This window comes from Anabas testudineus, chromosome 2 (assembly GCF_900324465.2).
Source record: "Anabas testudineus chromosome 2, fAnaTes1.2, whole genome shotgun sequence".
Taxonomy (NCBI): Eukaryota; Metazoa; Chordata; class Actinopteri; order Anabantiformes; family Anabantidae; genus Anabas; species Anabas testudineus.
In genome coordinates, this window is record NC_046611.1 from 27,282,267 (window position 1) to 27,296,170 (window position 13,904).

General features: G+C 40.9%; 1 protein-coding gene across 3 annotated transcripts in view; it reads right to left on the reverse strand.

Moving 5' to 3' along the window:
- The window catches only part of ctnnd2a (catenin (cadherin-associated protein), delta 2a), a 215,703-nt gene that overhangs the window by 20,320 nt on the left and 181,479 nt on the right, over positions 1-13,904 (reverse strand). For all 3 annotated transcript variants that reach the window (XM_026363547.1, XM_026363544.1, XM_026363546.1), the window contains exons 18-20: positions 12,503-12,685; positions 9,215-9,388; positions 6,909-7,059 (exon numbers count right to left, since the gene is read on the reverse strand). In XM_026363547.1, the coding sequence (XP_026219332.1) occupies positions 6,909-7,059; positions 9,215-9,388; positions 12,503-12,685 (508 nt within the window). The remainder of the gene's footprint in view (positions 1-6,908; positions 7,060-9,214; positions 9,389-12,502; positions 12,686-13,904) is intronic.

Sequence of the window (13,904 nt, forward strand, 5' to 3'; positions counted from 1 at the left end):
AAAGTTAAGGAGCTAATACAGATTGATTTTTTACAGCGGGTGGTGACTCCCACTTTAATGTCCTACTATGACAGCACTTCCACATGCTGGAGTGCAGTCTTCCTTCTCCTGTTACATCTCCTTTCCCTGTCACTGGAATGTGAGCTGCACCTGGAACATGTCCTTGAGGAGAAAAACAAGCCCTGTGCTGATCACTGCACAGTCTAATAAACCTGTATTACACAGCTCCTCCAATATAGTCATCTTCACCTGGGAGGCAGAGATGGTAATGTATTCCTGTGCCGCATTCCCTCATGTGTCGCTAGACTCCCGCTGAGCAGGGCGTGCTTCATCAGGGCCATAATGGCTGATTCGATTTAAAGAGATCCAATTACCCTCAACAATGGAGTGATTTGATTGTTTACTGACGGAGAAAGGAGAGTGTTACTGAAGTGAAATTGGAGGTAATTGTCTCAGGGAGATGTGGGGAAAGATGAAAAGGCTTGATTGGTTGTGGCGTCCGACTGTCTGAGAATAAAGGATGGTTAATACACTGTTATCAGTGACTGGGCTGGGGTCCCTAAGGTGGACTGCTGTACAGCTACTGGTATCAAAAGCTTTAGGCATAATATGTTTCCAAAGCCTTTCTTGGTTATTTGAGTATGATCTAAGCTGAGAGAAGAGAAATACTGAACTAAATAACACTGCTACTGCTACAGCAGTACTGAACAACAGCCACACATTGTTTCATTAGGGCTGTGAAACTAGTTTTTTAAAGGTAAGTAAAAGTATATACATGTGTATACCTGAAGTGTTTAAATAATAGAACCAGAGTTCATCATATTACAATTTATATTCACATTACAATGTTGTTATTCAACTGGGTAAAATTATTCATATGACTAATATGATCATGGGATTTTATGCCATAGTCGCTATTGAAATATTCAGTGACAAAATTAGTGCATTTGAATTGTCTGACTCCCCTGGGTGGATTTCATCAGCAGTGCATCCCATCATCAACAGGGGGCGCCAAAGCAACTGGGTCTTCTGTGGAAATATTCTTGTGTAGAACACAATAAAATCTTTTTACGGCCCTCAGATGTCAACCTCTGATATCTAAGACTGAACATAATCCTTTACACTAAAATTACATGAACACACAGTCCCTGCAAATATTCTCAAAAATCAATATTGTCAGGCTGACAATACATTTTAAATATTTTGCCCATACAGTAAACCGAATCATTAAAAAAAAATCACAGCATTGTAATGCATTCTGCATTATAGCCTCATCTGGAAAGCAGCTACAATAAAGATATAAGGTATAATTCACCAGTTACAAACAACGCTGCTTCCTTATGAAGGCAGAATAAAGATGAATGACCTGATGCCACACTGTAATGCGAAGTGTGTGGGGTTTCTTTTTTTTTCTTTTCTTTTCAACTTCAATGAATAAATAAATAAATAAAAATCTAATGAAATGCAAAGACAGATGAAACAAAGAGGGTTTAAAGAGATCAAAAATAGAGGTAAATTGGAAAGTGGCGTGCCACCGCTTCTCTGTTATAAAATATTCTGCCTTCCTGTGTTTGGTGCTTTTCACACCAGTTATATCTCAGCCTCAGTGTCTCTCTTTGATGTCTGTGGGTAACGGCGTAAACTGCAAACGAGGGAGGGAGAGAGAGAGAGGGAGGGAGAGAGAGAGCCACGGAGGGCGAATAAGGGAAAGATGGAGGAAAGGTGGTGGAGGTTTTTTGTTTCCCCTGCGAGGAGCTTGTGGCTTCATTAAGGACAAGATGCCTGCATGTAGATCCACAAGTGCAGACAGGCTGTAATTATGCACACGCTTGTCGTGACAAAAAATAGAGGATTCCCATGGTTAGATAAAGATTTTCAGTGATGATAAGCAGGGTTCTTACAAATGGAGACGTTTATTTGTTGAATACAATAACAAAGGCACAACTTGGAATTTATTTAAATACTAGTTGTTGTAAGGAGTAACAACTAGTCTTTCATTTTCTTTTTCTCTATTCTTCTCCATCTGACGCGCTCCCAGTGTGCTACAGTGGAGCAGAGGACGGCGACTGCCAGAGAGAACAAAGTGTGCTGATAAAAGATATGCCAGACCCTCAACCACAAGAGATTCATTCTGAAGGCAACCCAGAGATTACATCAACTACCACTGCAACGGGGACGGAGAAGTGTGTGTCAGCCTGGCGTGAGTCACTGGACACGGCCACGCTTTCAGCTCTTTCGGCCCGCTGGTCACCTGAAGGTGTACATTCCCCAGAGCAAACATCAGAGACGATAAAATATGTAAAGAGTTGGTGAAGACGGAGCTCCCCGGGAGCCAAAATGGTTGCAGTGCATGCCGCATAACCGCAGCGCCCCTGGTATGATTCCAGCTGGTGATCCTGCTGCTGTATGTCCTACGCCCTTCTTCTCACTTCTACTGGGTTTATTAAAAGCTTTTTTAAAAAAAAAAAGAGTTGGTGTAGATGAGAAAAACAAAAAGTCTGTTCACATTATATTGGGACAAATTGCAAAGACAATTATTTGGTTTGGTGGCGGGATGGGCACATAACCTCATTTACCACAGTCTTGGGATGTACTACAACGTGAGTGCGTGTGAAAATCAAAAGCTTAGATCAAAGGCTTTAAGGCAGTGTTTTTTTTTTTTTCATCACCTAATTTGCATCTGCGTATAACAGTCCCTGACCTCTAATGAGCTTGCACTCTCCAGCATACACACACACACACACACACTCACACACACACATCTGCAATCATGGATTACTGACATTCCTGTGGCGCACTACTCCGGTTTCCACAGTAACACTCCCCCAGCGCTGATGTCATCAATGCGAGACACAAAGAGTGAGAGACTGAGAGAGAGAGAGAGGGAGAGAGAGGGAAGGTGAGGCGTTATGAGCTCATGTCTGAAACGACACAGGAGCGGAGACGAGTGGGATCAATGGATGAGAAGACAAAGAAATTAGCAGAATGAAAAGGTGTTAGAGGGTGGAAACAGCAAAGTGTAGTACAGTAAAAAAAAAACTAAGTGTGGATATGAGGGGGTGCGGTGAGAAATTAAAAGAAAGATAAAGAAGGAGTAGAAGAGGAACAATGGAGCTAAGCACATTTTTTCTGGCCGACTGTAACATTTATTGTCACAAACTTTATTTTCTGCACTGATTCAATGCACACTGTCATGCACTAGTTCGATTTTGCTGATGTCTTTTTGAAACCATTTCTGCATCTATTAAAAATACAAAAACTTTTTTTTACTTTAAAGTATGTCTCATTTGTTTGACAAGTGTAATTTAGAAGAGTTTTACTGCACAGTAACAGTTTCACATCCAACGTCTTCTTATTATACATCACATATTTATGTAATCGCCAGTCTTCATATCAGACTTGATGTTTGGAATTCAAATTAAAGCCTTCCTGCAGAAACTGGAAACTCAATTAGATTTCGCATTTGATGCAAGGCACTGCAAAAAAGTCAAATTAATACATGAAATGACTTAAATAAATACAGATTTTCACATTTTCATTAAACACTAACTTCGGTTTAGAACTGGTGGCAAATGCAGCACGTGTTTATAAAAACAAAAACAAACAAAATAACAAAATAACTGCGTCTTTTTGGCATTCAAGTGTTGTTCCCAATTCACGCGTATCAAATTACCATCTGTAAATAAATGGGGATGAATTGCACTGACAGACGGTGTAGCAGTGGATGAACTCGTTTATTGCTACACAGGCGTACAGTACATTATGCAAATCAAAAACTATGACGGAGGTGAAATCATGAGAGACTAAAAAAAATAAATAAAAAAGCCGACAGAAGAGAAGAATGATTCTCAATAACATCAATATGTCACTAAATCTGATTACAGGGGGATATAAGCGTACATTTGTGGTTTGGTCTCTGCTCTTTCTCCTGTTTCATCCTCCACTCCTCCATACTGAGTCTCCCTACTCTGACTTGGCCTCTCTTTGCTCCTTTCCTCTATCCTTCTCTAGCCGCGAGCCTGTCTCGCTCCTTCCCTCTTGCTTGTCTCACTGCCATTCAGCCTTACAGTGCTTTCCAGAGGATTTGACACTCTGAGGTTATTGTGTGCAAAAGATGATCCTCATCTCCGCTCACACTGCCGAGCTCACATGCAAACTACCATTCCCCCACGGTGACACTGCCAAACGTACCGGCACTAACTGCTTATGACACACTATCGCATGAGTTTTAACAGAGGAAGATTTGGATTTTGCTTTCCAGAAAGAGGTGATTTTTCTCCAGATTAGCCATGCAGAATGATATCCTAATTAGGTGAAACTTTGATCTTACAAAGACCTACAACCGTGCTCTGTGAAATCTCTTTGTGGCTTTGGGTTAAACTGTTGATTTCAAGAACTGTCTGGTGTAAAGAAAAATGTGTTTGACTTAGAGGTTAGAGTCATTGTGGTGAATAAAGCTTGTGAACATGGGCCAAATGGGGCTTGTCTCCTAGGAGTGCCTGGCCTCTGCCTCTTGCTGTCGACACATATCATCTCACACCTTGCCAAAAGCAAAGGTTCAGTCCTGACTGATGCCTCTCGCTTTTCTCCTGCTCCCTCCGTTCTCTGAGAAGGTCTACACTGTGTGTCATTGACTCTGATTGTCTTACTCTGTCTCATTTGCCATCTCAATTATTGATTGAGCTAATTTTTTCACAGAAATTATCATTTATTCCACAGATATTGATCATCTGATCTACAGGTACGTGACCAGGTAAATAATCTTACTGCAGAAAGTATTAAGTATAATAGTATAACACTGAACAAATGAAACCCTGAGACTGTTGCTAGTAAAGAGAATCGTACTAAAAATTAACAACCTAACCTGCAGCTTTATGCTGAATCCACCGGCTTTCAGCTCATTATTTTTGTTTGCCAGTGAAACCATAATAATGTTGGGTCAAATAAAATATTTCAGCCAAAAAAAGCAAATTAACTGACTAGATAAACTAAAAGTATCTCTGTCTTCTTTTCTTTCTCCTAAGTATGTAGGGAATAATACTTGGAGAGTTAGTCACATGTAGGACTTAACCATGCCACGAATGAATAAGTCAAGTGTGTATTCAAATGAAAATGCCAAACAAATTTGAATTGATTTTCCTTGTGAATTTGCAAGTAATTACATTATTCAATCAGCCTCTGTGTTTTTGCTTTTCTCTCTAAGAAGCACACGTCCATTACAGTGTCTACCTCTCTTTCCCAAATGCTCCTCTTTATCTTCCTCTGCATTGGAAGCTAATGGCTATAAAAGACTAAAAGTAAAAATGGACCAATTACCGCTAACATTTTAATCAATTAAGGAACATTTGACTGATTTCCTGAGCAAAAACATGCGCCGTTCTCATTTGAAAAGGTCAAATGGGAGAATTTGTGCCCGTTTTTTCCATTTTTATTCAAATGCAGCATTTATTTTGACGACAGTATGTGAGAGCCAATTACTCAGCTGCAGCTGAAACATTTAAAATTTGGAATACTATATTATTTTATTCAAACCAATACCATTACACTGCATATGACTCTACCTGGTTGGTGGCAGTGGAAACGTTAACATTTTACAGTAACATAATGCCAATAACTATCAACAACAACTCTCACAGCTGCCGTTATTAAAGTAAGTAAGTGAAAGTGGAAAAATACTAAACGTCCAGTTATACTGAATTGTAATCTGCTGCTGCTGTCTGCTAGTCAGACCAATAAAGTTTGGGCGTGTTGAACTTTGCCTCTTCTTGTTTTTCCTACAACACTCTGGTAAAACCCAGTGAAGCACCAGAAGTATCTCGGCTGAGACGGAGGATAGCAGGGTTGCTATAGAAACCACTGAGCCCCGCCAGGAAGCCGTGATAGGAGATACCAGACACACACGCACACACACACACACACACACACACACACACACACACACACACACACACACACACACACACACACACACACACACACACACACAGTATAAAAGTGTCTCTATGTGTCAGGTTAACTAATGATCCCTAGTCTCTAGATGTGCTAATGCTACCAGTCAGTAAGCCTAAGGCTCACTCATTACTACAGTGTGCTTTTCAAAGCTGAACGCAAGCCTTTGATCAGATCATCTCTTCTGCTATAATATCTCTCTCCCACTCCACCACCTCATTCTTTCTCTCCCAAATATGTATTAACTACCAGTTTATTTCGCTTTCTCACCTCTTGTCCTGTGTTTCCTTCAGCTTAACTCTCTCACACACCAACAAATACACCTTGGCTTTAGAAAAAGAAACCAAACTGTTGTTTTCTGCAATGACACATGCACCACCATGATGCAGTATGACAGAAGCAGAATGCTACAATTTCCAATCATGTGAGCACTTGTAAAGCCTCCTAGTAACACAATGTAATGGGTCAGAAGTTTTAACACGTCTAACATGGTCCAAGTCAGGTGAAGTACCACACTAGGTGCAGAGGCTGGCATTAGTATTCATTTCTTTCGAATTGGTGCAACTGGTGTTTATGCTTGTGTTACATCAGTAGATCAGAAGCTCTTGACTTGCATACTCTAAATGGAAGCACGACATGATAGGAACAAATCACAGAAGAGCACCTGTGAGAGAGCATGAAAGTAGCATGAGATGGAGTCTCTTCGCAAACAAACAAGAAAGACAACAGTAGGCTCCATGTCAAAATTCATTTGGGTGGATAGAGATTAAAATGGGAAAAGAGTATATTAGGTCTAATACTTCAGGCATTTATGTGTAATTCTGTTATATATGTCAGAACTAGACCTGTTGAGTCACGCTCAGTAATTGGTGTGTTGCTTACAGTGAATGGAGGAAGGTTGGTGTTATTGTTAAAAATGAGTGGAAAGTTACTGACGGAAAGTCATTCTTTGTACTCACCAATAAGCTCCTTGTTCCTGATGTCCAGGGCCATATTTCTAAGAGCAGTGGCCACAGCGCACACCACCTTGTCATTGTCTATCCTCAGTAACTCCACCAGGATGGGAAGGCCTTTCTCCTTACGCACGGCAGCCCGGATGTACACCGACCACTGGTGGGTAGAAAGCAGGGGAAGTAGTACAGTACATTACAGTTAAGACTCTGCACTGAGGATTTAAAATTAAAGGCCTTACAGTAGAATATGATACAGACAAGCAAAATACTTGTGGTGACAATGCCATTCATAACTGGGAAATTGTTAGTTTTGTAACAATTTGCAGCAAATTGTTATAATTTACTTTAAGAAAACTTCAACTATGTTCAGTACAGTAGGTTCTACGACTGAGTTTTTCTCATCATTTCTTACAGCCATGATAATATTCTGCTTCCTGAATAAGATAATGAAGATGCGAGGCATCCTCTAGAGACAGAAATTACATTTGTGTCCACAGAGCATGGCAAACAAAAGCCAGAGCACTGTCACAATAACAAAACTATCCTCATTACTTGCTAGCGACACTCTGCTTGTTTACATCACCTTACTTTGAAAGCAATGCGGTCAAACCTAATTTTCTTGCACTGTGGTATTGTCTGTGGTATATACTCTTTCTTTTTAAACAGAGACCAGCCGTGCTTAAAATGGCTGAGCTAAAGACGAGAGGCAGACAGCGCACAACAGTTGAAGTTGAATGGGACATGTTAAATTGGGGGCAGTGTGAGAATGGCTGAGGTACACCGACTCACAAGTGATATAGTGTAAGAGGGAGAATGAGATATATGACCTGAGAGGGGAACTCTGATCTGGACACCACACCACCCTCCCCTAGTAAGTATCAAGGTGCAGTTAAAAGGAACAGTTGAACTTAAATGGCTCAAGCAGTACTGCCTCATGGATTCAGTCAAAGGAACCATTTACTTTTCCATGACAGGAAAAGGTAAATGAAGGGCTGCGATGAGGTTAAAAAGAGAGTAAAAATGCAAGCGAGGGAGCTTGTTTAGAGGAGACACAACAACCCACACACATACACACAAATACAGCGAGGCCCCAAAATGGAAAATGGGATTTCTTGAAGGCCACCTGCGTCCATCATTTCCACTTTCTTCCTCACCATCCACCTCTGTCAACCTCAGTGTGTCTGCTCATCTCTTTATCCTTCTTGAGTTGAAGTTTTCAAATACAGAATAATTTACATAGACCTTTGACTAGTCATTTTTTTTTAATGTCATAAACATTTATAACAGTGTGATGCAGTGTTATGATTTCAAGTTTATTCTGCCTTTCACCCTTACATACACTTCCCTCAAGGCTAAAGCTGCCTTCAACCATATGACTGTATTCCACCATACCCCTCCGTATGACCTCATGAGTCATTCATTACGATCTACTGTGGGTGCTTCAGTCCATCATTTGTTGTTGAACCCTGGCTGTACTCCCTGACATGTTCAGGGTTGGAGTCTGTACATTAAATTACATTACGTGCAGCTGAACAATATTATGTAGTTAGGAACATTTAAACGGGGGATGTGCTCAAAACATTTCAAAGTCAGGAGGATGCTACAGTAAGCAGGTGTTTCTTTTTCATCTTCAGTGTTTTTTACTGCAATTTTCAATATTAACTGAATTGATTAAAAGTGAATGTATTAATCCTTATATTTCCCCTTTGTGTGTCCTGTCCAAATGATCAGATCTCAGTGAGAATCTATCGTTACTTCATGACTTTTCTCCACACACAAGCCAAAGCAGCTCTATGTGTGAATTGGTGGGTATCTTAGAGTAAGGAGAAATAGGACCTCTCAAGTACTGCTACATTTATCTCTCTGGGTGCAGAGCAGTTCTTGGCTTCAGGCTTTGAGAGTTTCTAAAAAAGACTCAGTCATCAGATGGGTAGCCTACACACAGAATTACACACTTGCATGCACACATTTAAGTGCACACAAACACATAAACAAGCTACACTACACAAGTAGTTTGACTCACTTAAATGTGAATAAGCTGTTTTATCTGTTGTTTATCTGCACAAGCATCTCTTGTAAACTGTGTCTCTCTGCTTTCATCGCATGGATGAATAACTACAAGCTTATGATGAGTCCCTTGCTTTCACAATAATAGACAATGAAATGCGAATAAGCACATTCAGTACGCACATTATTCTTTTATTTACATCATTGGACTCCTATGATATTTATCTGTAACAGATCATTTTAATGTGGTCCTAAAGAAGCAAGTAAGTGAAAGGTTTGGGAAACTTTTTCAACCTAGCCGTTACCTTCCAGCTGCCTGCAGCCAGGTTCTGCAGAGCTCCGGCTGCTCCCTCCAGAGTATCGGGATTTGAGCATTCAGACAGGAGGGTGAGGTAGGGCTTGACGATGGTGGGATGCCACAACATCTGAACACCTTTAGGAGGCTCGGCTGTGTCCGGAAAAGGGCCCACACCGTCCCACTGTGTGAGAGAGGGAGTCAGATTGGGATAGGTTATTTTAAGTTAACATTTATTAATAAATAAACTGTAACTACACCCACTCTACACACCACATGAAAGGCAGACTTTGCAAATGCAGTACATTTGCTACACTCGATACTATCTGTTTTGTGTCGTGACAAATTAGAGCAACCAAAAAATGTTTTTTTGGGTAGTCTCTGAATTAAAAAGTTCAAAACAAAACAGCATTTACCGAGTAACAGCCGTCTGCGGTGACCCTAGTTGCATCCTAATCACGTTGCCAGCCATGTGAGGTGGCTCATTGCTTGGGCAGAAGGACCAGACTGTCTGCGTACAGGCTGGCTCGTGGTCTCTCCCACCTTCTTCATCGACTGAACTCAGTTAGTTCCAGTCAGGTCAGTCAAATTCTCATATTCAAAATACTCGTCATCTTCCAACGAGGATACTTCCTCCAGATTAGCATGTCCGTTATCCAAAATCAGTTCTGTGGCTGGCCAGAAGACTTCTTTTTGCTCTGCCTCTTGCCTTACTGATTAATACGTAGTCACACAATCAACCATATTACTCTGTAGTGTCTCTCGTTAGTGATTCGTTTATTATAGCACTGGATGTTTGTGTATGTTTGTGTATATGTAATATGTGTAGGAGAGACAGACAAGTGTTACGGCAAGTGTTAAATGACTCTTAACACACATCAGCATAGACCTTTGAAGGAGCAGATAACACCGTGCATTCAGTTTTCCCTACTCTTCCCATTTGATTGTGGCGTTTGATTTGATTCATAACTGATCCCTACCTGTGGTATTCATGATAGAAAGGTCTGTGCTGTGGATGAGAATATCATATATTATTATGTGTGTGAGTGCACTGAATGCCAGAATAGCTGCATGCCGTCTGAAGGCAGACTACGTCTCCACCCTGACATATTAAAAAGTCAAAGAGACACTGAGTGAATCACTCCCTGTCACTCTGTTGTGTAGGAGAGAATGGTGATGGAGGAGAGGGATGATTAAGGGCAAAAGATGGAAAGCAAAGAGGTGCATGTGAGAAAAGAGGCTATGAGAGAGACTAAGTGAGAATGTCTCACTCCTACTTTGCTTTGAGCAATAAACCTAAAGCTCTAAACCCCTATCCCCACTTTATCTCCATCTACCTCCTCTCCTCCTCTACAGTGGAATCCCTTGATGTTAGAAACCTCTTTGCTGAGTGACATGCCCACACCTCTTTCACAAGGTCTTGTACCCACAACTATTTTTCTCTCCTCTTTTATTAATATTTCTTTCTTCTCTTTTCAATGCTGCTTGTCACTTACATCTTGTCCCGCTTTTCTCTCCTGTTGATTCTCTCTCTCTCTACCTCCCTCTTGGTTTAGCATTCTCTTTCCTTCTTGCTTGCCTCTCTCTCTCCCTCCTTTTCATATTCTATTTCCATCCTTCGCTCTCCACTTCTCAGTTTTTCGTCTTCCCAGTCGACCTTCTTGGTTTCGCTCTACTGCTTCCCCTCCTCCTTGTCTTGTCTCAAGGTAAACTAGGCTAGTCTATGTCTTGAGAGAGGTGCGGTTCAGTGTGCGCATGTGCGCATGTTTTTATCTATACATAGAATCTCTGATCATAAAATCAAAGCCTTCGTATAGTTTGAAGTGTGTTGAGGCAGTACAACAACTGGCATCGACTCTTTCACAGTGGATAACTTTCTGTTGGTTAGATACATTCTGCATGCTAATTACAAATGCATCATTTTCAGTTCTCAGTAAAAAATGTGATCCTATATTCTAACAGTATATAATTTTATACCTTGAATATGCATAGTTAAAAAAATAAAAAAAATGGAGATACTCCTTCCTCTCTAGTTATCTCCTGGAAGATAACTGGATGCCAGCTACATTATGACCTAGGTAAATTATAAAAGCGTGTATGTTACAATAGTCCATTAGGACTATTTAGGTCCAGTTCAGGCTCCCGTGCTGCTCCGCTGGCCTTGCTGTCTGGACCTTTAATGAATGACTTAGGAGACTACATTACAGTCAGACTGCCTGTGCCTATCTTCTGATTTCTTCTCACATCATTTCCCTGTCTGTGGTGGTCTGTGTCCAGACTCTTGGAACCAAACCCTCACTTTCACTTTCTGCACCTGTCTGTCTCTCACTACCTACCACCCTTACTCTCGCTATATTTGTGGTAAAGTAAATACCTCTGAGTTCTGTCTTGCCTCTATGTGTCTGTATCCAGCTATGCCTTACTGTCTATCAGATTATAGTCTTTTTTTTTACATAAAACTTCTGGCTGAGATTTGGTTATTACCAAATGTTACTCCCTTTCTCTCTATGAGTGCGCAAATGGTCTGCATCCATGCGTATCATGCACGCCGAGTAAATACATGTGCCCCAGTGGGAAGTAAGAAAGACAGACTTCAGCCAAAGCATTGCATGATCGAAGAACCAAAATGACAAGCTAAATCTACTTGTAATGTCCTGAAAGTCCAGTCCAGCGCTTCACAAAGGTAATATTTGTTCAAACAAATCAGTTTAACTATATGATTATAGTTGTGCACAACTGCAATAGCAGCCTGAAAAAAAGGCAACAAAAAGTAAACAGCAGGGAGGAGTGAGAGTAGAAAAAATGAAAATAAAAGTTTTTGGCAAAAATTCCAATTATATAAAAATGTCAATGGCAAAAAAACTTCATAAATAAATACCTACAAAACCTACCTACCTTTCAAAACACTCTGCGATGTAGGAATTTCAGCTGTGATATCACTATTTTCCTCTGTTTAGCACACACATCCCCACTGAATGCAGTGCTGCCTCCAACAGTCACGCTGCATTCATTCTTCATCAAGAAAACCTTCTTTCACTTTTTGCTTCCAAGTGTATATACACAGAATGATTAAGAAGATGGTCATTAAATGCTTCAGGTAACTTACCCTGCATTTTGTATTCAACAGAACTCTCCACCACCGTCATCGAAATGCCAAATTAGAGATTATCTTTCAGAAGAATGCTGCTGCTGTTTTCAAAAGTTTGAATTGAAAGTTAGATGTCTTTTTCAGTTTCACTCTCTAGACCTCCCCCATCTCACGTCCATTTTGTCCTTGCCCTCCAAATCTCTTCCTCACCTGGTCAGCTCCCTTCTTTTTCTTCTTCTTCTTGCCCCAGCAGCCAGAGCTCTCTCCATCGCGGCCATTGGCGTCACAAAGCAGGCCGTCCAGCTCCTCCAAACCCCCCTGCTGGCCGTGGGACGTCTCAGCAGCCAGGCGGTACGAGAGGTTCCTCAGGATGCAAACACAGTTCTCTACGGTCTAGAGATAAAATGAGATGGGAAAGATGAGAGATCAAGTGAGGCAGGTAGGAGGAAGATGAAAAAAAAAAAGAGAGATAAATGAATAAAGCAAGAAAGCAGAGGTTGGAGATTTGTGTTTGATGCCATTTAATGAAACATCTCACTTCAAAACACAGCACAAACTCAAAGTCAAAGCAAAGCTAATAAAAAACACCCACTCTCGCGCTTTCACATTATCGGCCTTCCACCCCCACCCACAAGCCAGACAGAAGGAGAGAGTGAGAGACAGAAAAGAGACAGGAAAGGCAAACACAGAAAAGAAAACCAGAATAATAATCTTGTAGGTAGCGTGCTTCTGTATTTTGTTAACTTTGACTTTGAAATGAGATTAGAAAATACTCAGACAAATGAGGAAAAATGACAAGCCTAATATATTGTATCACAGCCCATTAAACACCAAGAGGCAAACCCAGCAGCCAGGAAATGTGCGAGTGAGTCTGAACGAGTACAAACTAAATCTTACAGTGCACGCTGGCTATTCTTAAGCGAGTGAGTGAGAGAGAGAGAGAGAGTGTGTGTGTGTGTGTGTGTGTGTGTGTGTGTGTGTGTGTGTGTGTGTGTGTGTGTGTGTGTGTGTGTTCGGTATCACTGAAAAGGGGAGTCATCAGAGTGGAAATTAACAAAGACAAATCATCAATCTTCTCTCTCTCTCTCTCTCTGACCGTTCGTTTACACAGAAACAACCAAGGAATGTAATTGAACAGCCTCCAGAGATCCAACAAACAAAACAAAGTCTCACCCCAGCGAGCTGCAGCCGTGTCTGAAATTCTATTCACATGCTATTATAGAATCATGTAGGAGCAGTTACATTTTATTTACAATTTACTGTGACATTTTGTGTTCCCATCTATTACTGCACCTTTATTCGGTACCCTATTCTTTCCAGCTGCGAGGTCCCAGGTAATAAAAATTGATTTTGGTTTTAAAATAGATTACGTGGTAATTCTTGTCTCCACTGGTAGGTCAGAGTTCCCAGAAGTGGGAAGGGATTTCTGAGGAAAACAACAACAACAACAAAAAGTCCACCCTGAAAACAATGTAAGTATCTGCAAAACAAACAAAACGAAGACCACTGTCATTTCTGTTGGCCGTACGACCTTGTGCTACAGTTCCCACTGCGCTGCTTGTTTCTAATACTTTTCTACATACATTAATGGACATGCAGTGCACCTCTGACT